At 44.9% G+C, this 27,109-nt stretch overlaps 1 protein-coding gene across 1 annotated transcript; it reads left to right on the forward strand.

The window, feature by feature from the left end:
- The first annotated feature begins 350 nt into the window (after positions 1 to 350).
- Positions 351 to 25,819, forward strand: bcl2b (BCL2 apoptosis regulator b). The gene is made up of 2 exons (XM_061083899.1): positions 351 to 1,451; positions 25,158 to 25,819. Exons 1-2 carry the CDS (start codon positions 900 to 902, stop codon positions 25,293 to 25,295), a joined length of 690 nt encoding a protein of 229 aa, XP_060939882.1. The 5' UTR covers positions 351 to 899; the 3' UTR covers positions 25,296 to 25,819.
- The last annotated feature ends 1,290 nt before the right edge of the window (positions 25,820 to 27,109 follow it).

The following is a 27,109-nucleotide window of genomic DNA, read 5'->3' on the forward strand; positions in this document are numbered from 1 at the left end:
CTGGACCACATCAAAGTATAGCCCTGTGTGCTGCTCATGAATGAGCCAACATCTTCTAAAGAGCTTCCCTTGCTCTTGTCTGGGCGAGCAGCCGAATGAAAGCTATCTGGGTGAAGTCATAAATAAAAAGTCAAAAAATAAAAAAAAACGTTGTTTAAACACGTATTAATAAGAATAGACGCTGTTAATGATCCTTGGTGCACTTCTTCATCCTTCACTCGCAGTCTCCGAGCGCAGCCAAAGGAATTACTTTGCGCGGCTGACGTCAGGAATACCTCACCAGTGAGAGCCTGGCCCACTGGCGGCGGTGGGCAGGCTGCTGCTGCTGCTGCTGCTGGAGAGGAGGAGGATATGAGGAGCAGGAGGAAGAGGACTCCAGTCCGACCTTGTCTGGCTCACGGTCCCGCGCACGGTCTGTGCGTAAAAACGCTGCTAACCCAGTTTGGCGGCGTTTGAACGCCCCTTCAGGCGCGCACAGCTCCGGCCTCCATTCATGTGCTTCTGGGTTCTTTAACCACTTCTGGGGAAACGAGCACTGGAGAGCAACACTACACTCCAGCCCTCTTCCGCATATTGGATTTCTGTGCTGAGAGAAGGTCGCCCATGTCCCTGCAAGGATCCGGGGAAAGGAAGATTGCTGCTTCCACGGACTCTGTACATTTGTGACTTTTAAAATCGTTTTCCTGTACAGTTTTTTAATCAAAGGATTTCCTCAACTCTTGGAGCGTTTCTCTGCCTGCTGGCGGGGATTACTCGCTTGCATCGCTTGCATTTTGGAATTTGTAGAACCGGATTTCGGGGACAGGCTCGTGCGTAAGGAGCATAGTGCACATCCGATCATAATGCATTTGATTTAGGACACCATCTGTCTACACAAAAGTGCCACAAATTAAGCCGGGATGGCGAGCGAGAGTAATCGTTATATTGTGGAAAAGTACATCTGCCATAAACTCTCCAAGAGGGGCTTCGAGTGGGGGTTCGATGACGTGCGGGACGAGGAGGAGGAGGCGGATAACGGGTCGATAGTTGCCCCACAGCCGACTCTGGTTCGCCGGTGCCGTGGAGCCAGCACCGGGCCCGACACCCAGAGCCTCCCCAGCCTGTTCCGCCGGCTCCCGCAGCCCGAGCCCCACGACGCCATCCACCGGGTCCTGCGGGAGGCTGGGGACGAACTGGAGAGACTGTACCAGCCGGACTTCACGGAGATGTCCCGGCAGCTCTACCTCACCTCCACCACGGCGCAGAGGCGGTTCGCCGAGGTGATCGACGAGCTGTTCCGGGACGGGGTGAACTGGGGCCGGATCATCGCCTTCTTCGAGTTCGGGGGCACGGTGTGCGTGGAGTGCGCGGCCCGGGAGGAGATGAGCTCGCAGGTGGAGAACATCGCGGAGTGGATGACAGAGTATTTGAATGGACCTCTGAACAGCTGGATTAAAGACAACGGGGGATGGGTAGGTGTGATTCCCGTGTAGCTGCAGGTTCTGGTGCCACGGGGGCGCAAAAGTGCTCCTTCGCCCCTTTTATCGCTTTTTAATCAGTGAATTTCCGCTGCGTACGTGTGTGTGTGAGTGTGTGTGTGTGTGGATCAACATGTGCTCTCTGCTGGGGTTAAATGTCACGCAACGTTAAAACCACGTCCGGTGGTGATCATTAATAAAAACCCAGCTCTAGATGTGTCCATTACGCACGACAGGCGCTAGGGAGCGATCGAGATGGACGGCCTCACGCAGGAGGCTGCTCCGATTGGACGGCCGCGGTGGCTGTTTAACTCGTTTGGCCAATCAGGGAGCTTGCTGTGTCACACCTCCCGACGCTGTACTGGGAAAGCCCGCCCCCCAGTGCAGTGGATCGCCAGCGGCAGCCACGCAGACGTCAGGGAGAGAGCAGGATAAAAGAGCCAGGAGAAAATCCAGTTCACACAACCAGTATCTTCATGTGTCCCAGTAGAGAAAGCCTAGCACGGCTGTTTCATGCATTTTCATTCTCTGAGGCCTGACGTGCTGTGGAGCTCTGGTGCAGCAGGGTGGATGTGACGCAACGAGTCATAATCCCAGCAGAAGGGAAGAGGCCAGACACATGTCAGCAAAGAGAGAACTATTGAATTAATGTGCTCAGGCCTCTGGGCATGGCCGGTCAGGGCTGAGCTCACACACGAGCTTCAGGTAGGAACCAGGGTAGGAATCTATAGAACACACTTCCTGCTCAGATGCACAGAGAGGAATCCATTCCTGTTTCTGTGACTTCTTTGCTCCCCGGCAGCTGCTAAACCAATCTGCCATGAATTAGCCTCTAATTAGCACTGATGCTCTTAATGAGAGCATAACATTTGTGCTGCTTGGTTATTGTAGCTGGAAGGTATCAGATTTGGAGATGTAGGGGTGGGGGGGGGGACGGTCATCAATGATTCATATTGAACATATCTTCTCAAAGGGAAGGACCGTTTAACATTCCCCTTGAGTGTGCCTTGCCCCTGGAGGTGGCAGGTTGTGGCACATATCAAAGGCAGCCACAGAGGGGGGGATCCCTCCAGGAACATAGGGCGCTCATCCCCACAGCCGCGTGTGTTTAACATGCACTCCTCCGTGCATTCAGGTTGGAACCCTTTTGTCTGCCTTTTTCCCCCAGACCTGTGCCTTGAAGCTGCCACAGGCCGGCCTGCTCTGTGTCTCTGCAGCCTGGGCCCACTGCACGATAATGTAGGTCATCATCATCATCGTCTGTGTTTTCCATCCGGGCGGAGAGGGCTGTGTCTCTGCTGCTCTGCATCCTCTGGAGAGCGAAAGCACAGTCTTTTTTTTAATCCAAAAGGATTATTTAGGATTATTTGAAAACATATGTCTCCACTATGGGTCACTTTGGTGGATTTCTGCTCTCAACAGCTCAAAAGCCACTTCCAAGTGAAGTGGGCTCAAACGAGGCTCCAAAACAGTTTAGCACAGTGCACTCTAATCAGCCTTAATGTTTTAGAGGTCCAGCATCAGACACTGGTGTTGATTTAGATGTACATTTGAATGCCTTCATCATTGTGGGAAATTTCCTAACATGTGTGTTTTTGTTGTTACCTGACCTTTAATAACTGACTGCAGGCACAGAACTTTGTCTGCGCTCTGGACTGGGTTTGTGAAATTCAGCGTCTCCTTTTTCTTCATGGACTCGTTGGCTGGATTTTGAAATATAATGAAGTCATTCAGCGAGTGCCAAAAAAAGGTTGTTTTCTCCTCATTCAAGGCTGGGTTTGGACAGGAAAGTTTGGTTTTCTACTGACGACTTTGCCATGTTGGAGATATTTCCCTTGAGTGAACTCAGGGCTGTGGGCAGAGAAGCTTTGATTAACAGTGAATATTTTTATTCACCCATTCTTTTATTTTTCTTGGCTTTATACACAAAAATATAAGAATCAGCCAATGAAAAACTCCTTGTGTATTAGTTTTTGATGATAGAATGCACTGCCCATGCAGCTGCGGAAAAACCAAGGACACGACCTCAGTGTCATCAGTTGTAGCCTGGTTTGGCTTGAACAATGGCCGCCACTGCTTGGAAATAATGTGGCAAACAAGCTGTTTTATTGTGAAAGTCTCGAGTGGATTGCAATGAAGTAAACATGCCACATTTCTAAATCCAAGTTGCTCATCATGGACTTTCCTGAGGGACTTGTCCATCCATTTTGGGGTCACACTTATAATGGCTCGTTTCCTTCATTTCATCCATTATCTGCAGGTAAATTTAAGAAAATGAATCACAATAAAGCACATTTCATGTATCCGTCCCTTCACTGTTGACCAAAACAAGAGACACTATTTCTTTTGGTGGTGTTGACGTAGCTTCCCAACGTTGACAATGTTGAACAAACATGGTTGCGTTCAGACAGGTTGTGTTTATGGTCGCTCATGCTCTCCGTTGTGTTATTGCTCACTCGTGAATCCTGTGTTTTCCACCACTCTTAAAACAAAGGTGGGAGCTAATCAACCCATTAGTGACATTTTGACATGTTAGAGTGGTGTGGAAACAGGTCTCTATCAGCCACCCTCTGTTTCCTGTTGTTTCTGAGACAATTTGAGCCTGGAATAGTAGCGCCCACTAATCATTGTTGAGTCTAGGCATCCCCAGTGAGTCAAATATAGTTTGAGTTAAATACAGCTATCTGCACATTCAAAATAACAATGCACTTACTGTATTGGCAAAATCCAAAGCTCAGGGTGAAATTGCAGCCATCCCGCACTGATTACTTCCCTCGCTCCAGGGGGTGAGACACTGTTCCCTAACGCTCGGTTTTAAACTCAACCTTTGTGGTGACAGAAATTGCTCACATCAGGGGACCATGGCATCCAGGCCACAGTCTCACCCACATGAGGTGCACAAATGTGTTTATGTACTGGTGGTTGCAGTAAATAAAAAATGATTGAACAAAGTGGCAGGCGGCATTCAACTCCTGAAATTACATGCTTGACCTCTGTTATATTTACTGCCTGAGGGGGCAGCACAGAGCAAAATGCCCAAATGTGTTGTGGGGGAAAAGCAACAGTTTCACAACTATGGAAAGTTAAGTGAGATCAGCTTCAGAAACTGATTCCTGTTTTTTTCATCTCTGTTATTTTTAGTCATGCTGTAGAGATGCAAATGTCTGACAGTAAGTTGGTTGGTCCACCTCAGTGGTTTGGACTTAAATATCTCAACAACTATAGTTAGGACATGTTGATGGTCCCCAGAGGGTGAACCCTACTGAGTGTGGTTATCCCATGACTTTTCCTCTTCAGTCACAATTGAGGTTACAAATTGTAGTTTTCAGTTAATCTCAACCACTATTGGATATGGAATTTTGTTCAGGCATTGATGGTCCCCAGAGGATGAATCTTACTCAGTTTGATGATCCCACAACTTTGCTTCAAGTGTTACAATTGTGTTTTTTAGTTCATCTCATTAACTTTTGGATATTAATTGTTGTTCAGACATTGATGGTGCCCAGAGGATGAATCGTATCGAGTTTGGTTATCCAATGATTTTTCCTTTAGTGTCACGATGAGTTTCCAAATTTTGGTTGTTATTGTGAAATATCTAAATTATTGGATGGATTGCCATGAAATTTGCTCCACACATTGACATTCCCTTCAGGATGAACTGTAATAACTGTGGAGAACAAAAGGGGTTTTCGTTAAGCGCCAGCATCAGGTCAAAATGTCCAAATATCTAATTCCTCAGTTTATGAATAACCATGTGAAAACACCTTTTCAACTGTCTTAGCTGTTGGTTCTGACACGTGCCAACAAGCAAGTGCTAACATGCAAAACCTTGGGTGGTGAACATAGCACACATTGTACTTACTTAACACCAGGATGTTAGCATTGTCATTTTGAGCACGTAATCACATAGACGCAAACTTTTAACTCTGTCGTCTTGTTTTCGAGTCTTGTGTTCATCGTGTAGGAGCTGAGGGGCGTAAAAGCCCTTTTTTTTGCAGCCTCAAACAGCAGGATCAGGTGTCTGAGGAATGCTGCTAACCAGGTGGCCTATTTCTCTGTGTGTCTCACAGGTGTGTGTGTTTCAGGACAGGACAATGTAAGTTGGCTTGGTTTGGGTCCAACTAGTGGGGGATTCCCCGAGCACAATCTGCCCATCAACGGGTGGGACCTGCATGTTGCTACGGTGTTGTGGGCGTCTGGCTGCACCCCACTACTCCCTTGTTGCGGCTGAGTGGATCTAGTTCAGTGAGGAAGTCATTAATCTCCATATAGGTGACATGTCGGCGGGGAAGAGAGGAAAGAAAAAACAAAAACAAACTGAATTATAAAGGAAGCACATACGATACAGCCCATCATGGAAGAGTTAAAGAGGTCTCACATTCAATTTGTGTCCTCTTGATTCCAATTCTTTATATTTAGCAAGTCAGCCACTGACTATTGCACCATTCAGGTGGCTGTCAACATACAAAAACAAGCCTCCATTGGTAATGGTGGGAATGCTACATTTGAGGAGTTGTGCTCTGTAATAAGCTCTATAACTCATGGTCGATCCAAGTAGAAATCTTCTCTTTTCACTCTGCACGTTACAGTCAGTTGTTTATCAGTATAACCTCACAACCTAGACTGTGGGACCAACTCTGACGTCTTGTTCCCAGCAATCACACAGAGGAACGATTACTCATGCAAATAGCATTCAGGGGTTTTCACTCCCACCCGTAATTTCCAAACGGAGAAATAACGACATCATTTCAGCGCTGCAAGAGTAGAAAACTCTGCAGCCGAGGCCGAGTTTGGAGACTTCAACGACAATGTTATCTCTTGATGTGGACCCGCAGCTCTGTAATAGAGACTGAAGGGCTTAGTGTGGCGAGAAGCAGCCAAGATTTCCCCCCCTGTACTGTACCCCTTTTGCTGCGCAGGCCCCAGTCGCTCACCATCTGCCACTGTGTTTACAGCCGTCAGCCCGGCAACTGTAATCGCAGAAACATTTCCTACCGACGCAGGCAGCTCTGGGCTGTACGTTTCTGAATCAATCTGACATTAATGCTGTCTTTAAGGAGCAGCCCAGGAGAGATCTCCAGTCTCGCTGCTATCTGGGTCTCTGAGTGTTTGGAATACTTAAGGAAGAATGTCTAAGCCTCTTTAGGAGGTGTGGTGAGAATAACAATAAAAAGTCTCCTACAGTCAGTTCTACTGCTGAGGTTTATCTGCCTTAAAGAAACTAATGGTTGACTGTCAGGTATATGTAAGGATCTCATTTGACTTTTATCTTCACCTTTACTTTGAATAAGATTTATATAATCCGATCTATATATCCATGCCGGATATATACAGGAATTTTGGGGCACAATTTACTGAAAAACCTGCTACATGTGATGTTACTACCAGGGGCGATGCAGCAGGTACGCAAATAACCTGGGTCCCCGAACTGGGTGGGAGGGGGGCCCAAAAACAAATCCTGATTATGTTCCTCCTCAATAACGAATTTCGTTAGGGCTATATTCTGTGACTGCGATCTACAGGAAACTGCAATCCAACTACCAAAGCCAAAAGCGTCGTACTTTATGCAGTTTAGTTCAGGGTTCGAATTATCTTTTTGTCTCTAAGGGGGTCTCTATCTCATAAAAAAGTTGGCACACCGCGCACAAAGCCTACCAAGGCTATACAATTAAATAGCCTAGGCGCGAGCAGCGCTTTTGCGCACGGTAGGCATAGGCTGTTTATAACTTGACGCACGCACACAACAGACAGAGACATTTTTGTACAGAAATTGATTTATTTTAATTAATTTCAATATATTATTGATTGTAATAGTCCATATATATTTAATTTCATTACTGCCAAATCGAAGAGGAAACCCATATTTTCTGATCTTAAATCTTCTACTATTTTTAGTTTTTTTGGCTGTTAACCCGAAACTTGTCAGGGCCGAATATTAATTTGGCGCCGGTGGCCTTTTTTTCAGTGGCATAACTGACCGTGATGTTTCTTTTAGATCTAGATGTATTTATCTCAAAAGCATGTTAAGCTAAAAGCACACGACTTCTTCTTCTGACTTTATGACCTGTCAAATTGTTACTATGCTACTATGTCTACTATGCGATTTGCTCCAGCCTAGTGGTGTGGGGGTGAAGTGCAGTCATGCTGCGTTCATGGGCGTCAGGTAGGTATCCTGTTTTAATTTAACGTCTTAATGGTAAGAGACCACACATGGATGGATAATGAGCGTTATTTAACATTAAATTACAATGTCACATATGGCAGACACCTTCAGATCAGGGCTGCAACTAACGACTATTCTGATAGTCGATTAGTCACCGATTATTATTGTCATTATGAATGACACAAATTCTCAATTGCTCTTATTTAGCAAACAGATTTTAAATTTTGCTTGAGGTTGTTCAAGGCCTGTGATGACTGAAAATAAAGACATTAAAAGGTCAATACTTCATTAATAAAAAAATTATTTTAATAAACTTTGCTGCATATAAGGGTACTGTTGACACAAAAGAAAAAAAAAGAAAAATCAAGCTTTTTTCAATTTAAAACCAAGGACAGGTAAAGTGCTAATAAAAAAATATTAATTTAAAATCAAGACTGCATTTTTCCTGTTAACAAAAATGACAGGGAAAATAACAGCAATATAAACATCCACAAACCAAACTACAGTCTTCTTCGGACTAAATAATTGTGATAAAAAAAAAGACGTTTGTCAGGCAATAGGATAACATAACGCTTTTAAACTTGTTAAAAAAAAGTTTAAACCATATTTTTGTAATGGATTCTAGAATACTGCGCACAGGTTTACACAGGTATATACGTTCATATACTATAACATCTTACTGAGGCGAGTCCGCATCGTCTCCGTTACGATCTCAAATGTGGCTCCTCCTCAAATGCGCGTGTCATGCTTCCATGCAGAGCAGGTCCGCTGCACAGATACTGCAGGTAGTTTTTTTCGGGCCATGTTAAGAGTGAAGTTCTCCCGAACTTTTGACTTCCTGGTACGCTGGAACGGACGCACCCATTGCTCCATGTTCTGTCGCTATTGCACATGCACGGCTTTCAGAGATAGGAAGGAAGCGAGATGGCTCACTCCTCAGCTACTTCCATCAGCACCTCCGGTAAAACGACTTTTAGTTCAGCTGCACGGCACGAGAAACACGCGCTATGACGTAACCAACGATTCATCGACGAGTAAATTCGACTATTTTTGTCATCGATTTTTGTAGACCAATCGTTGCACCCCTACTTCAGATATGAGAGACCCCCTCAGATTTTTGACTTTGTTGCTTTCATGGGAGCTAGTCCTCACTCTCTGGGAGCTCAGCCCCCTCTGGCTCCCACGTAATTCGAACACTGGTTTAGTTGAAGTCTAGAACGTCTAAAGGAGCAAGTATGATGTGTTCGGGATGGTGGTTGGGGTTTGCACTAATTTGATACTAAAGTAATCATTTGTAGATTAGAATAATGTGGTTTGGTAATGTGTTTATTTTTTGGGGAGGGGGGGGGGTTGGTTTTAATAGTCCCTTCTGCCCAGGGCCCCTAAATTCCCTTCAAACACACCTGGTTACCACATCTTTTTGTTCCTATTCTCACCGAAAATAATATTCCTTGAGAAAAAACAAGTCTGGCTCCACATCATTACTTTACAGACTTTTACTGCGTACAACAACAAACCAAAGCTTTTGTGGCAGCTGGAAACTGTGCCATCAATTATTAATTCAGCTATTTATTCGGAATTTGAGCCGCGATTCTTTTATTCTCTGACAGTAGAATCAAGTTGATCTTCAAACTGCAGACATGCTGTCGTTCTTAATCACAGAAACACGGCATCTCTTCAAAACTAAAACAAAGAGAATATGTTTTGTTTCTCATTCTCTTCACTGGAACATGAGGTCAGACCTGAACTCTCAGATCTTTTCAACTCGACGTGACACTTGGCTGTATGTCATGTTTACCAATCCAATGCTGCCATTAACGTGCCAGAAAATGAGCACCTTTGCTGTGTATGGGAAACAGTCATTTAAAGGGATAGTTCACCCAAAGAGGAAAATTCACTCATAATGTACTCACCACTACGCCGATGGAGGGGTGGGAGAAGTGTTTGAGTCCAGTAAACACTTTTGGAGTTCCAGGGTTAAAAAGCGTTTTAGCCAAATCCAACACAATTGAAGTACATTGTGACCATTTTTTCAAACGTATAAAACAACAGAAACAAAACTCAAAACCATGTTTTTGGCCTAAATGTCTGCTCTTTTCCTCCTTTGGATCTGCGTACGCCCGTGGATTACAGCGGATATTTAGACTAAAAGTAAAGGACGCCTTTTTGAGTATAATTTGAATATCGGGGATTCCGGACACTTGGATGACACCACAGGAGCAGCATGGAGGCATTTTGTGTGTTTTTTTCTATTGGTTTTGTTTGTTTGAAGAAGGAGTTGTCACCATTTACTTACTATTGGATTTGGCTGAAACACTGTTTACCCCTGAAACTCCAAAAATGTTTTGTGGAATCAAATACTTCACCCACCCCTCCATCGGCAGAATGCTGCGTAGATAATGAGTGAATTTCTTAATTTCTGGGCGAACTTTCCCTTTAACGTGATTAGCAGAGATATACAGTTTCTGGAACGTAACTCTGGGGCTTTGCAGGCGCTCTGCCGGTTTTCCACGGCCTCGCTTCCCCCCCCTCGAGACGCTCCACCCCATCCTGTGTTCTTATTTCTGGGCCTCCTCAGGAGAGCCAGAGGAATGTCTGCTGGGGGAACTGCCACTGTAAATAAATAATGGAGATGACCTGGGTGTTTCTTTCCTGAGCGGAGGGCGTGTGCCATTTGGTTCTTTTGTTGGACAGGCTATCATGTCAGCTGAGCGCGCTCCATTCAGGAACTGAACTGCAGTCGGCCGGCGTGCTGACGTGTGCGTGTGGTTTTTGTTTTGTTTATTATGACTCTCTCTTCAGGCTGCTGGAGCCAATGTGTGTAGCCTGCAGACTGGTATTTTTGGATTCAGCCATATGTGTTTCCTTTGCTTATTTTTGCTTAAATCAGCAATCACCTGCTGTCTTCCTGTTTCATAAGCTGTTTAAAAGCACTACTATCCCAGGCAGAACACTCACTGATGAATAATAAATGGAGGAGATAAACTCGGACACTAAATGGATGCCCCTCAAGTAGAATCTCAAAGGCTGTCTGAGCTGCCGCGAGGAGCTTACGTCTCTCTAGTTCCCTTCTTTATTCTCATCTCCTTCTGTCTGCTCACTCCAGCACCATAAACACTTGTTTATAAACGCGCACGTGCCGGGCCTCTTCACAAACAACACGCTAATACCCAGAGACATGGCCTCCAGTGTCAGGTAACACCCCGGATCCCTGAAAAATGCAGGGACACGTGAGAGGCCTCTAAATATAGTAGTGTTGCCATCACTGCTCCTGTGTGGTCCTTTAATTGTCATGTTACTCGTAAATCCCCGGCCTGTTGCCCCCTGTGCGATCACGACACTTATCGTAAACCCGCTGCTGCTCTGCATGGAAGAGAAATGAAAAGCGTTTGAGATTGCAGATAAAAGAGTTTTCCACCTTTCCTGTCATGGTGGGAGCTGGATAATGAGGAGCCCACTGAGACACCAGTTGACTTTGCCATAGGGCCCACCCTTGCAAGCGGCGCTATATCAATATAGAGCAAGGTTAAACGGTTCCTCCCATGTCTAGCTTCTGTAGATATTTTTGGGACAAACCCCCCCAAAAGGTTTCTATTTTTATGATTTAATATTCTCAATTAGTTTCCAGAGAAACAATGGCTTCTGCTGTTTAAAATGCAGCTGCAAAGATGATGTCTTATTTCTGCCTGGTTCATGAAGGGAAAGCACGGTTTATGGAAAAGTATAACCTACATAGTAAATCCTGCAAATAAGATTATTTTAAATTTACCCGACATTGATTGACAGTCTATTCTGGAAACGTTTCCAGCCAAAGAAATGCCCCAGTAACCTCAGAGGTTTGTGTTTAGTACCTGTGGCATTTTATGATTCCTGTCAATGCTGATAACAAATACATGTTTATTATTACAATTAGGATTCTGGTACAAGACTCAGCAGTAGCTAGAGATTGTAAAGCAGTAATGCTTGGTTGGGCGTCATTCATTTGTTCTCATGTGTCCAGCATCCAGTCTACTACTATTCGATCTCTTTTTAAGCTCTGGTTTGGTCTCCACCGAGAAATAATATCTTAATCTTGAGCCGTTAAATCAGTCCAGTATGTTCACTATGTGTTCAAGGCAGTTGTCTGTCAGCTGTTGATTCCTGCGAGGTAGCATAGATCGGGTTTTTGAGCCTTTTTGCTTTGTTGCTTGATGCATCTTAAAATGTTGCCAGTGACAGTGAAGCAAAATCAAAACAATGAGCTGAAAAAGGCTAAAGTACTCTGTACTGCTGAGGGAACCTGCAGCAGATTCAAGTGTTAACTCTCTATTATCAGTAATACAAGCCTCAGCTTTAGCAAAACACTGTTATTCCATTAACTTTGTGAGTTATTTGGTTGAGCTGTCGCTTTTCAAGGTTTTGAAAGTTTATGAATGTACGCACACAGGCGAGCAAACACAAAAGCGGATGTCCTGGTGCAAATCAATTATTTGCCGTCCACAAAATGGCTGTGTACACACCCGCGCACATGCACACACACATCCACTGTGGCACAACAGTGTGTACACACAGAAGTGGATGTGGTAGTGTGAATCAATAATGCTGTGTTGTCACAGGGTGACATGTGAGCCATGGCAGGGAGCAGATGGCCCCGGGGTCCCAAGCTTCCTGTTAGCGGTGCGCACACACTTGAACAAATGCACACACATGCACACAGACACACACACAAGCCCCATCTCTCCTGGGATTTCCCAGTGCAACTAGCCACAGCACTGGCCATTAACAAACAGCATGCCATTATTGGCTCTTCTCTGAAATGCTGAGTACATGCCCTCCCAAAAAACTGACAACAGCCAGATAATGGTAAATAGATTTCTCTGCCTGGTCCGTGGAGGTCTGGGGTAAATAAGTCTCCGCACCCCTCCTACAACCAATGTGATTTTTGGGCAGCGCAGCCGACGTCCCACAGGAAATGGGATCTGTTTCAGTCGACGCTGTGAGTGAGGTCAGCCGTTGCTCGGATATCACTTTGACTATGTTGTATTGATTGAGCGTTTCCGATGGGGCTGTGTCGGTATCTCCCAGCAAAGACTCAATTAACCCAGTGAACCGGTGGCTGTGTCTGAAGGTGAAAGAAAGACCCAGACGAGATATTTTCTCACGCTGCCTCACTTTCACCTGATTGCAGAAAAAAAAGCAACGCACTCCGATTGTGAGATAAAAGCTTTGCACAGTACGTTGATGGGCTTATGTCGTAGGAAGCTGTGGCAGCGAGGATGATCGGCTTCAGTGGTGAAGACATTTTGTCACTGGCACAGATAACCCCTGTTGCTTTCTGGGAAATCCTGCTGCTACACTGACCTACCTCCGACAGGAATATCCCAGCAGCACCGTGGTGGTGTTATACGAGTCTACTACGAACGCCGCCTTTAATTGGTTATTCCACTCTCAAATAATGACAGTTACTTCAAAGGCAATGGGGAGAATTGGAAGAAGGAGAACTGACAGTGATTCCTTTTCTTCTTAGGTGTTTTATTTATCATTTTTTTGGTATTTTTTTGACAGTACAGTGATTAATGCCTGTGTATGTTCTCTGGAGGCATCAGATTTTGATTTTTTTTTTCTTTTCATTTTTACGATGCCTGGATTCAGTTATGTCAGGCGCCCCTTTGCTTTATAGAGAAGCGTTAAATCTGTGACCCGTCTAGACGAGGCTCGTGTCGGCAAATGTAGCCGCAAGTAGTTTAATCAACTCTGCTAATTGACCTGTAAAGTGCTTCATTTATCTTTCACACTTTATGACCACTCATGGTTGTAAAAGAAAAAGAGAGAGAGAGTCCAATAACTATGCGTGTTCTCTCCATTTAATCTACAGAATTTCATTATACCATTTGTGGAGAAAAAAAAGAGCTTTGATTGTCACTGTGTCAAATTATCAGCTGGCTGGTTCAAAACTCATCCTCTGAAGCCACCCAGTCTATCAGGGTGAGGCAGCCAGACTCCTTGACCTTCAATATTCTCATTAATACGAGTCCACATTCCTGCACTCCAGGGAGGAGATGGGTTAGAAAAATATTCCTGGATGAAATGGCTGAACTTCACAAGGAGTCTTTGATCAGGAGGTGAGGCTAACAGGGTTGTAGAGGAGGAGAGCAGGGAGAGGAGGCTTGTAAAGCCGTAAACACACAGTCCATACCCTCTGACCGCCACATGTACCGCAGCCAGGTCCAGGCTGGCGAGGTGATAGTCGGGAAAAAAAAGTAATTATGGTCTCCACCGCCAAGGTTGAAAGACCAAAGCAGAACAAATGTAGCTAGTAGATAAAGAGGGTTTGATCTCGTTGGAGTTCATGCTGTTAAGTAAAGTGGGCGTAGATTAGCTCACTCCACCGACATTTACAGAGCAAACATAGTTCAAGTCTCCTGTTCGAGTCATCTGACTCAACGATCATCTGATTCTCAGCTGATCCACCTCCTGACTAGAAGCAGAGGAAAGAGCACACCGGTGTTAAGTAGCACAAGAATAAATAAAGAAGGAACATTTCAAACACGCCCTGGTTCATATCTGTGTAAATGTCTTCCTGTATACAGATTAGCTAAAATAAACTTTATAGATCCAATGCCAGGTAGATTTATTCATTACAGCAACAAATACTTATATATATATATATATATATATATCACTGTAGCATTCTTTACCATGATCGATGATGGATGGATTATGCATAGACAGATAGTAGATGTAAATTTGCAATAAAATACAATATGAAAATAAAAATGGCCTGTTAATTTATCTACAGATTAAAAGACTTTATTTTATATACTCTCATCTTCAATTCACATAGCATCAATGTTATTTGACAACAGGCAGTCTCTGAATGTAACTAATGACATTTTCCATGGATTATTCCAGGGAGACAATGCTTTTAAAAAAACTCTATTAGAAACTGACATGTTCCTTATTAGCTTTCTGCACATTTCACACCAGACCCGCGATGTCACAATAGGCAACTTATTATCATTCCTCATGTAGGCTCTGTTTCCCTTTGGTCTGTGTGTGAAGACTGCGAAGGTCACACAGCTTAGCGTGAGCCAACCTGCACAGATAATTCAAACTATCCTTCTTTTTAAAAACGTACAGTTCAGCGCAGCTTCTCCAAGGTCCCTGTGACTCACACCAAACTGAGTCGAGAGGCAAAGTAAAGGACAGGGAGTAGAAGTAACTTAGCCACCGAATGAAGCTTCATTATCATTCATCTATGTTTGAGATGGGTGTAGTTCTAGTTATTTTATTACATAATGTATGTGTATGTTTAAGCCGTGTTCCTTCTGCAGTTGACTTATCCCAGGGTTCATTCCTTCTCATATCAGGCTTCTCGGGTGTGCACAGTGCAGTTGTTTGTTACCACACATCAATGCATTCCTCTCATTCCTTTCCCCCTCAGCCTGGATGAAAATCAGCTGGTTGCCTGAGAGAGGTCATTGAACTTTCCCCCAGTATTCCCAGTCTGAAAGGAGGGGGAAGGAGAGAGGGGGGGATGTCTGTGCAGAGAACGTCTTGTGCTCATTCTGAGATTTGGAAAGATTTGGCTGTGGGTATCGGCTTAGGGTTTTTTTTTGTCGGAAGTTGAAATGTGCGAAGAATAATGATCGCTTTCCCTCCCTCCTGTTTCTAAATGACCTCACTCTCCATGCAGGATACGAGATGTTTTGTCACGCATTTCACAATTTTCTGCTCTCAGTCTGCGGTTTAAGCTGCTTTCCTTCCCATATTGGGTTTTGCTTTGTCTTCCCACATGTTTTTCGCATGATGCAAATATGAAAACCATTACCGGTCGAAGTTTTCAGATCGTTTTGCTTCGGTAAAAGTAATAGTACAACAGAATTCAAAACCTTACAAAAGTGCTATGGCAACATCTACTTTATTATAATAATTATTATTATTGTTATTATTATTATTAGTAGTAGTAGTATTAGTAGAAGTAGTAGTATAAGCCTTTATTTAACCAGTTTAGTCCCATTGACATTAAAAATCTCTTTCACAAGGGAGGCCTTTTAAGACTTGATTATATAAAACACTAACAAAGATGATCTGGACTCTAACATGATAACGTTAGCGTGAACTGGTTTATATGTATATATCAGAAACTACCTAAGAATCAATAACAGTCAGGCTCTATTAAAAGTACAATATTTCTCTCTACAGTGTTGTAGAGTAGAAGAAAGACAGTATTTGGGTAAATGCACTTTCCACCACTGGCAGCAGATGCCTTCACTGTGACTCTGTGGAAAATGTTCAGCTCCTCTCTTCAAACTTTCAAGCGTCTTCCTGAGGGAGCTGCCTGCGCCTCAAACAGAGGATTGTTCTCTCTCACATTATCGGACATCTGAGATCCTCAATCTGCTCAGTTCGCTCTCTGTGGCCTCTCTCATTCACGTGGGCACATGGAGAACACAGCTCAACCCGAGAGGCCACGTGTGAACCGCTCCGAAAGCGCCTAACGTGACAAGCTTTTCATTTATCTGCTGAATTTACAAGATGTCTCCCGTATGAACGAGGAGACTACGAGAGGCGCTGGCCCTTCTGGCTTTGATGTCCCGATACGTTCTCCTCCGCCAACATGTTTAATTCTCTGTCGGATGATGTTACACTCGACTTGTTTGGCAGTGCTTCTGCTTCTTGTAACTTGGGACGTCATCAAAAGCAAAATCACAACATTGCCTGGAAATAAAAACCTGGCCTTTTGTCACGGTTTCGTGTTCTTTCACTGGAGGGCGAAGATTTAGGAGTCGCTTAATGGTTCAAAACAAATACAAATCTCTTAGTTACAGTGCCTAACCCTCCCCCCCACCCCACCCTTCCTTTCTCCACAGCGACAGTTGTATGACTACATGTTTGGCCTGCATCAGTCTTTCCCTAGTTACCCACACAGACTGATTCAACCATTCTTGGCTCTACCACAGAGAAGCCATAGTCTCAACCGAGACAGTGATGTCATCCCCACAGTGTCCGGCAGAGGAAGTGACTTCACACAAACTGAACAGAAGCCCCTGTTTTTGAACTTCAGGGTTGTGTAATTCTGTTACGCAAGAGCTTGAAAGAAGGAAAAAAGCTCAGATTCAAGCGCACAAAACCACAAGTGAATGCTTCATTTCAAGAACATCCCAAAGCAGATGACATCATGAGTTCAGTTCAATTAGGACGCTGCACATGGCGTTCCCACACATCCCGCTCTTAAGGCCCTATACAGTGGTCCTTCAGATACAGAAGCCTATTATCAGCGTTGGCTCAGATGGTGGTTGTGTGGTCTCAGGGTCTTAGGGGGTGAGCGGTGACTTTTAAGGCTAGAGGCACCGTGCCGCCCCTGTCACAGGAAATGAACCTCTCCCATGGGCTGTGTCTGTCACAGGAGAAGCAACAGGCCACTCGGGAGTCCGCTGGTTCCCACGCTCTCTATCAGCGTCTTTTTTATCTGAACCAAGCCACCGGAGCAGCTCAGCAACGGGGGCCTCACATGCTCCATTGTTTCACCAGAAATAAGTGATGCTTTAGTTCCTGTCCACAGCAGTAGACCGCTGATTTAAAGCACTTTAAAAATGTGAAAGTTTAATGATTACCTTAACTTTAGTGAATGGGAAACCGGCCTTGCCTCTTTGTCCGTGAAACTCTTCTGCATGTTTTGAATGCCACAGATAGTTTCCTCCACCGAGTGGCTCTTTGTACGAGCAACAACACAACCGGAGAGTTTCACTCAACCATCCCTGAGAAAAGCACCGCAGCTTACTGGCTCTCACGACGCTTACATGTTGGTTTTTTTAAGCCACAGAAACACGTCATCAGAGCAGCCGATGTACCGCGCGTGGTTTCCTTGGAGACAAAAGGTAGATTTATTAGACACCAACATTGCAGACTTCCTGTGCCTTTCTCGAAAACCACTCAAGCTGTGTTAAATGCACTCCAAACACATCAGCCTCCACACGTGTGCGCAATGACTCAGCGGCCCTTTTCCATTCCCTGCTCTTGCACGTCACCAGTGGCCTTTTAAACAGGAGAGAGTTGTTTTTATTAGAAGTGGGGCCACCCTGCAGCAGAGGTAGAGATGAGACCCTCTTGATATTGAGTGGTATCACAGCAGCTGCAGCTTTCTGCCCGGCTCAACTCTTGTCACTTCCTCCCCCGGATGGGTTCGGCGCAGACGTCTTTTTAGCTGCATTGTATCTATTTCAGGAAGCCATTGTGCCAAGTGCTGGGTAATTGTAAAGGATCTGGGATGAATGCTGGAGGTTAAAATGGGTTTCAAGGTCAAAACCATCGGAGAGGATTGTTTTAAAGAATAAAAGAGGGTTGTCTGATTTATTGTGAGAGAGTGGGACTGTGTCTCTGTAGCTTTCCCTTTGCCTTGATGTCTCTTCTCTCTGCGCGGACAAGTGACTGATTGTAAATGACTCTCTCTGAGCATGGGGAAGGTGTGAAGAGGTCCCGATGCACCGAGGAGAGGGAGGTGACAGGAGAGCTAAACCCCCACTCTGCATCCCTCGCTCCTCTGTACCTGCAAGGTCACCCAGTCCTTCATTGCACGTTGGATCAAAGCTGGTCAATAAAAATCAGCGGGCTCGACGAGAACAAACGGCCTGCGAGGATCAGACACAACTGCTCAGTCAAGGGTAGGCAAATAGATCGGGGGGGTGTTTGCCAGCTCGAAATCTCTCTGCACTCCAAGAAAAAACCTCAGAAAAACTACATGCGTCTGCACAAATTGGACGGTCTGACTCCAGTGGTTCTCCTCCTTCTGCTGCCTCCTTAATGGGATGAAAAAGAAAACAAGTTTACTGAAGCATTATTCATCTCCTAAGAAACCAAAGTCTCATGTGTAAAGCTATAGTCCTCATTTATCTGGTGGTTTAGACGTTAAATAATGGAGACAATAAGAAAGAAAGAAGAGAAAAAGCACAGAGAGTCATGAGGAGTGTGGGTGATTTACTGGCGATCACGTTTCATGTTCCAGCGGAGCAGGCCCACTCCCCGGAGGGGGGGGGTTGCTGTTTTGTAAACACACAAACACTGCCGCTGACGCAAATTTGAATATTTATGAAGCTTTGGGGTTTAGCATCCGACGTCAAGATTGTTTCTCCCTTTACACTGGAGTCCGGTGTAATGACTGTTGATAGAACACAAGTGTGAAACCTGAGTCTTCAATGAAATTCTGGAGGTGGAAAATGAAAAAGGCGTCTCTGTTTCCTTGGTTTGATGTCGAGACTCTTCTTTTGATTCTTTTTATTTCAAGACAGACTGAGGTTTCTTCAGAGTTAACATCTCGTCTGGCTGTTAATAAGCAGGAAGTTGTGAGGCTACTTGTGGAACCAGAGATTAAAAACCTTTTGTGCTTAATTCCATCACTTTTATTAGATTCTAAGTTTGTTTAATGACAGTTTGGTGCTTTAGTGTGGAGAATTTTCTTTCAGAAGTGGTTCAATGTGTCCTCATCAGTGTTGTAGCTCTCTGTGCTTATTTAAAGACACATAGACATTGATTATCCTACACTGGTCTACAACTGATTTTAGAAATAACTTTCCTGCGGATTGTTTGCGATTTACTTATAAGTAGCTTAAGTCTAAACATGTTAGAAAATTGTGAAAAATGTTCCTAAGAAATTCCCAGAGCCCATGTTGAAAAATGTTAAAATGCCGTTTCATGGGTGGATGAGCTTCACTTTGTAGCTGGTAACAATAACTTCTCTCGAGAACAAATTAAACACAGATTCCTTTTTCTTCACTGTGTTTATTTGCTCAGCTTCAGAAAGAGCCTCGCTAGCTATGGCCCCGTTGTGACCAGTCTGGATGCTAAGCTAATGCTAACCAGCTGTGGGTGGTCACTTTGTATTCAACAGATGAGCAAGGTTTCGATTCTCTCCTCTTGACTCTGCACCAGAGAAATTTACATGCAGAATGTCGATAATGCAAAACTGCGCAAGAATAATTACCTATTGATCGACCAATCGCTGAATTGACTAATTGTTTGACCTCTGGGAGGATGTCTTATGTCAATGATGCTACATAGACATTTATTATATCTTTGATCGTGTGATCTACTAAAAGTTTGTTTGTTGATTGGGACTCATTTCCAGATATTAACAACCTTCCTGTTCCTGCCTGTCCTCCCTCGGCTGTGAGGTCGTTGTTTCAAGGTGTTGCAGTATTGTCGCAGATTTGTGAAGGGCTCATCGCTCCTCAGCTCCGAGCTGTGTGCTGGTGCTGACGCAGGGGGATTCACCGGGTAATGAGTATAGCAACAAACTCCCCCGTCATCTCCTTTTTGCCAGTCCGGTCGATGGATGACAGTCTCAGTTCCCTGACTTGATCGAACCTGACCTTGCTGCCAGATGAGCGCTCGTCTTCCTGTCTGCCTTTGTGTGTGGAGAGAGTTGTTCTATATTTTCCTTCTGCATGTGTGTGTGTGCAATGGTACATGAAAATAACCATATGCACACATGAAAGAGGGATATATTAGTGTGGCCCATACTACGATCAAAACAGATAGATTACAAAGGACATTCATGCCTTTCTTGCGTTTTTTTAAAATCTCACATTACTTCCCTGTGGCTCCTGAAATGGGAGTTTAGTTTGACTTTAATTAGCTGCGGAGAAGTCTGCGAGAGGCTCATTAGAAAATCAAAGAGCAGCAGCGTATGCAATATTGTAAGTATGTTACTGTTCCAATGCTTAGGAAATAAACAGAGCGTGGGGAGCAGCTCGGTTCAGAGGTGGATATAGCAGCAAAGCCACAACAGGCACTTTAATTACAAGTTGAACTTTAACCCACATCCCCTCTCTCTCTGTCCCAGCCTGCCCGCAATTAGCCGTGGAAACGTCCCGCAGCAGAGATGACTGCCTAATCATTTTTCTGTTTTGGCAAAGCGCTGCTTGGGGTTTTTAACGGAGCTGTAGCCAAGTGCCCGAGATGACTCATTATCTTGCACACAAGCCCAGGGTTTACCCGAAGGAATCTGCAAATGGTTGCTAGGCCCATTTCCTGGTCACATATGGCCATCGAAGGAGGACGACAGTGCAGAATCCCTTTGTGTCCGGGAGAAAGACACCCAGAGGTCTGAATCATGGGAAAAACAAATCAGAGGTCGAGGACAGGCCCTCTCCTGCTGGTGGGAAAAGCAAATCATGTGTGAAGTTTCCAGCCTGGGTAACAATGACGCTCGGGCAGCAAAGTTGCCACCCCATGGCCGAGTACAGGATCCTCTCAAGTCCTCGCTGCTCAGTCTGACGCCTTGACTCCTGTGTGTGTCTCTCCCAGGGATTCATTGTGTGTTGTAAAAAAAACAAAAAACAAATGGAAAGGGAGTGTGTAAACCTGGCTGGGCCCTTTCCCACTGGATTCATGGCTTCTGTGGGGCAGCTGTGACCTTTTAAAAGCCATTGATCCAAAAAGTGAATACTGTAGAGAGCTGCAGCCCGGACTTTATTTCCCTGATGCACACCTGCTGCTGGCGGCAGATGGTTCGCTCCAGGGCAAAGATGAGTTTTTTTTTATTTTCTTTGGGAGGATTATAGTTGTCTTTTGTTGATGTGATGAATGCAGATGTTTTGTCCTTTACTGTCCCGGTCGACCTTCTGTGTCCTCCTGTGGCAGCTGCTTATTATTATTGTCCTTATTTTCCCCTCAAAGGCTTTCGTTTTCATTATGGGTTGTCAATAGAGACGGAGACAGAAGAGACAGGAATGTGAGAACAGAAAGTGCCAGGGTTTGTTTTTCACACTGCTCACATGGCCGCGGCAGCAGCAGCGCTCGCTAACGTGTGGGTGAAAAAGTTCCAGGAGCTGAAATGGAGCATGCCTCAGTCTCATGATATCCACCTGACACCCACCCCCCCCTCCCCTCCCGCCTTCCTCTATTTCCCGGCCCTCCCCTGAGTCAGTCTGGAGTTATTACCATCCGTGTCCTTGTGGGATTCTTTCAAACATCCATCACCGCTCTTACGAACCTCTTACTGTAATTGGCCCACTTTTTTTGTTTCAGACTTAAATAGATGATAATCTATGCCGACTGTCTGGGACATACCGGGGACACGCTTCATGACTCTGTCATTTAGCCGAGCACGCGCCGGAAGTGGTCGGCCATATTAACCCGATGCAGGACCTGGTGGCCGTTTCATGTAACTGCCTCAATAAACTGTAAATTTTACACACGTAGGTGAAAAAATAGATGAAGTCGAGAGGTCTCATTTGGAGGTCTGACTACAGAGCTTGTTCTATGATTGGTACCTTGGTCTTGGTCGATCAAGATGGCGCCGCGGACGGCTGCCTTGGTTTTTTGGTGCGCGTTGTTTTGTCTTGTCTTGTTTGTTAATTCAGTTTTTTGCCTATAAACCGGGAGCTCTTTCACCAGAGAGATGCTCATGAACATTAGGGACATAACTCCTGATAAGTTTTTTTAATTTTTTCATGTTAAATGTATGCACCTATTTACCAAAGAAAATTCCAGGTAGGTGTAAACCTACTTGGCAATAAATCCTTTCTGATTCTGATTCTGATTCTGACCTGATCCAGCCGGCCAGAGGGGGGAGGTAATCATCAGTGATAGACAGGGCTTGGGTTAGGCTAAACTAGTGTGGTAGTTCTAAATCTAACTGGGCTGTATGCTTTGCCTGTGTTAATGCAGGTTGCAGCTTTTCTTTCTGAAACTGTGGAAGTGACCTGGAGTAATTGAGCCACGCCAAGCAAAGACCTGCTGCCGGACTCAGTCCACAGAACCCGGAGGCTGCACCACCTCTTCTGTTCAAAGAGCTGTTCACCTCTTTATCCAGCGTTCAGTGAAGCTCGGCTTAGAACGCAGAACCCTGAACTGGAGAATCAGTTGTCGTGAACGCGCTGCTGCTACAGAGCTCTGGTTGCCTGAGTATTCGAAGTTACCAAAACACATACCAAGTGAGATAAGGCTGATATGATGAATGGCTCTTGAGATATGTGAGCCTCATACCTACAGAGAGGGACTCCTGGAATCTCTCGATAGATTATTAGTTTAATTTTCCGTGGCCTGTTGGTATTGTCTCCAAGAACATATCAGCATTTAGCTCTGGTACAGCCTCACAGACGCTCATGTCTTAGCCCTGGATAATTAAAACCGCTCAGCTGCAACAAAGGAAATGCCGTGTGGTTCCAGCTATTTGCAGCTGATTTAAGAGAGCCGTGTGTTTTGACACCAGAGGGTCTAAAGCAGGGAAGAAACTGCTGATCCTTCCTCCTCTGTGTCACACACTGGCCCCCAACCTCAAGAATGCCACAGGACGGGAAGGGAGGCGAGGGGGAAACAGGAAATACTTTTGTCTCCCTCGCTGCACTCTGGAATGGATGTCTCCTTTTTTAGTCCTGTGTGGGCTTTTTGTTTGATGAAAGGAAATCGTACGTTAAAATGTGACAATTAATGGGAGGGTATCGTGACCCAGTTCTGTTTGGATCAAGGTCGAAAATGAAATGTGTGTTTTCTAGTTAGACGCACACAAAAGGTAATAACAGCAGGTAACCTGAGTTAAAGCAGATGGATTAAAGCAGAATAATATGATAATAAGTTCCCATGGGGACCGACACATTAATGTTGTAGGGAAATAAACGTGACTATTCCCCATTGTTCACAGATCAAGTTACGAGTAAGAACCCAAATGAGCTACAGCCTCAACGCGCTGTTATTGATATTCAATTGGCAACTTGTGTCACTGGAGGACACTCTGTAGTTGAATTTGAGATAATCTACTTGTGTGCGTGTGTGTATGCGGTTGGATGGGGGGGTGCTGGGGGGGACTGGAGGCTTAGCACCGTGACTTCCTGTCCAGCTGTTCCTGCTGTCACCGCGGATGTCTGTATTTCCTCGTCTAAGACACGCAGCTAAATGCAGCCCGGGCCTTCGCTCGCGCTTTCTCGGTTGCAGAACGGAGTCCTCTTAAAATAAAAACTCCTGTGAGCAGCAGAAATCATTCATGTTACTCAGAGGGTCCGGGCTACATTAATATATTTATGCTTGAGTGCTGCGGCTGCTCGTGCAACTGCAAAAAAAAAACAGAAAAAAAGAAAATCAGTTGATGTACAGTTGCCAAAGGGCTCTTTGTGATTCCCATGCTTGTTTACAGTGTGTTTCTGGTTGTGTAGCGTCGAAGGTTGTGCGTAGGAGCGCGTGAGGGACGATAAACACAGGACGGAGGGATGGATGGAGCAGCTCTGGGTGTAATAACACTATTTACAACTTAATGGATCAGTGGGCCTTTACTGGGTTTTCTCCGGGTGCTCCAGCTCCCTCCCACTCATGCAGATTGGGGAATGGAAAACTGGAGACACTAAATTGACTGTAGGTGTGAATGGGAGAGTGAATGGTTTTTTGTTTCTGCAATAAGCTGGGGACCTGTACCCCCGACTCTCACTGTTGTTAATCACTTTGTTATCTCGTTAAGAAAAGTGCTTTATAATTAAAGCTCATCAATAATGGTTGGATGTATAGATCAGATTAGAAAAAAATGGTTTTGTTTTCCTCTGGTAGTATTTAGTCGTGCAGAGAGTTTGTTGTGTTCGTCTACTTTCAGATGTACTTTCATTTTAAATCCATACATTTGGACTTTCGCGGAATAATGTTTCTGTTACGCCAAATTATGTACAGGCCTGACTTTGAACCCAGCGTCTCTATGAAAACTGCTCCCTGGGAGGTCTGTGAATTATCCGGAGTGAAGAGGAAACCGCCTCTGGAAAGAGTTGCTGCTGTTGAGTGTTGAATATTTTAAACTTAATTCTTAAACATCATTTTTTTGTGCTAAGGGCAAGACTCCATTCACCCCGACTCCACTGGGAGTGGAGGCAGAAATCTGAACTATTTCATTAACCAAACCACAACCCTCTTTCTTGCGCAGATAAAAATGAAGTCAAGTCAAATTATTCTTACAATTTGTGTGATCCAAATTGTTAAAGCAATAATTAATTGATTTAAACAAGCGGGTTTTGTCTGTGTGGAGCCAAGTACAGATACGTTATCGCATTGTCGTACAAGATGACCTACAGTATCAACCACTAACCAGAAGGTCAGTGGTTCAATTCCCAGCTGATTCCACATTTCAAAGTGTCCTTGGACGAGATACGATTCTCCTAACTGCCCCGTGGCTGTGCAGTGTGTGAATGTGTCTTGTACCGGAGCCACACACTTGCACAGGCGGACGTGTTGTGTAGCCTCTTTTTAAGTCAGTCTTGCGTTGGCCTTTCTGTGAATATTAAACTGCCGCTGAAAATTATCCATGCAAATGTTCTATCTGCTCCTGTTTGAAGTCACATTCACTGAAAGCTGCAGCGGCCACATGCTTTAGAAAATTCATGAGATCTTTGAAATGAATTTAATCACATTTGAAATCAACCGAGCATTTACATTTGTTGTGTCTTCGGTGCGAGCGATAGACGTGCCGGCTTATCTGTCGTGGTGGTTTCTAGTCGACTGCACCCGTCAGATAACTGACTGAGGTAAACACGTTTTCCTGTGACAGCCCAATTAAGTGTGTGAATCCCTCCTCTGTTTCGCAGGAGGCCTTCGTGGAGCTGTACGACCGACACGGGGACTCTGTCTTCAGCTGCTCCTGGCCCTCCATCAAGACGGTCTTCGGCCTGGCGGCGCTCGGGGCGGCCGGCCTCACCATCGGAGCCTACATGACGCAGAAGTGAACGAGCCCAACGCTCGACTTTATTCCTCAGCATCCTGCTCCTCTTCCTCGTGCCTCTCCTTCTTTTTAAAATCCCCTTTTTTAAAAAGACTCCTCCTGACCCCTCAGAGACAACCTTCAGACTCTACCCGACCTCGGCTCTCTTCAAACGCCTTCCCTCGGAGAACTCCCTCTTCCTCAGACCCCTTCACGTCAAAACAGACACGCATCAAAACAACTGAAGGAGCCCGATGCACGGCCCATACAGAGCGAATGGCGTCTAGAAAGAGAGGGGCAGCTTAGATGTAATCACACTAAGCTGGGCTCCTAACTAAGGGGAGAGGAGGGATCAGTCACATTTCTATCGTTCTTCTGTTTTTGTTTTGTTCTGCCTGCTTCTGTACTAGTTATAGCATGAACGTTGAGTGTTAGTGTAGACGCTGCATGTGTCAGAGAGCTCTGTTTGAAGGCCTCGATGACGGGCGTGCAGGGACGACCAAGATGATAATGATGGCACCCCCCCACACGCCCCCACGCCGGAGAGAAACCGCCCCCCCCCCCCCCCCCCCCCTGCTTGTTAGGACGAAGAACCCTGTTTGAACTGTGGACTCCAGTTTGCCCCCTACAGCCGTCCTTCAAAGCACTTCCTCCACAGAACAGCTGCTCAGAATCTATAATGGAAACATCTCGCTAGAACCAGCACGGTGTGAGTGTGCATGTGAGTGTGAGTGTGCATGTGTGTGTGTGAGTGTGTGTGAGTGTGTGTGTGTTTGTGTGCTGCTTTAGCTCTGTGGACAGCTCCAGTGAACACTGTACTCACTGCAACATTATACTCTCCCTGGGCGGGACAGTGGAGGACTTTTTTTTTTTTTTTTTAAAGCTCCTTGTTTGCTATTTTTATGTTAATTTAGAATTCTTGCATCACACTAAACCCCAGCAGAGAAAGAGGGTTTTATTTAAGGAGAGGGGAAAAACCTGTCAGAGCAGCCTGTCGGTGCAGAAAAAATGACATATACTGCAAGAAATGATGAGCACAGCACAAAACAGCGAGGTAGACAGGAAATAAACATTGCATTTCGGATTATAATACGAGAAGAGTGCACTCCTCAAGAGAAGTCAGTGTCAACACTCCTCGGCTAAATCATTCCCCCTCAAAATCAACCCCCAAAACGCCCAGCGACCCTGAAAAAGGCGTCAGTTCTTTTGTGTTTTCTACCTCTGTTGCAGTTTTCTTCCTCCCTTCACTCGGTCCACCCAGGTTTCAGAGACACGACCCGGCCAACATGTGTCCTGCAGCTGCTGAGGTCCCACGGAAACTCCGTCATCACGCTGAAGAATCCACTCAGACGTGGACATGGACTGAGGAAAACTCGCTCGGCCACAGACGGCTGTGGGTTCAGCTCGTCCCTCGGTCCCTTCTCTGCAGATTCATCCATCATTGATTTGTTCCTCTCAGCCTGATATTTGATTTCATCGATGTTTGTCTTGTGTTACAGTCGGATAAGAAACGTTTTTGGGGCTCACACAGAATGTTTTAGTGTGAACAGTCGTCAATTATGGAAAAGTGGTTTATCATTTTTTTTCAACTTCTTTGTTGCATGGTTGAAAGATGATGTCTTCACACAATGAATATTATGTGTAACCATATTTATAACAGAGTAGGTTAGAGGATAACAAATAACAACAAAGAAGTTGAGTTTTCTATTTATTGAGAGGTACCAGATCACAGACTTTTAACTTTTTTCGGTTTTGTTTTTCACTTTTGTTTTCTTCTATTTCTATGGAATCACACTGTAACTACATTATTTCCTGGCTGCTATTATAACAAGAAAAAGT

The sequence above is a fragment of the Limanda limanda genome, chromosome 13 (assembly GCF_963576545.1).
Source record: "Limanda limanda chromosome 13, fLimLim1.1, whole genome shotgun sequence".
NCBI classification, from domain to species: Eukaryota; Metazoa; Chordata; class Actinopteri; order Pleuronectiformes; family Pleuronectidae; genus Limanda; species Limanda limanda.

What these genes read in the sequence shown, in the direction of transcription:
- bcl2b (XM_061083899.1), top strand. Translation starts at nt 900, where the DNA reads ATGGCGAGCGAGAGTAATCGTTATATTGTGGAAAAGTACATCTGCCAT. An exon ending in TTAAAGACAACGGGGGATGG is followed by an intron (nt 1,452 to 25,157) that starts GTAGGTGTGATT and finishes TCTGTTTCGCAG; the next exon opens with GAGGCCTTCGTGGAGCTGTA.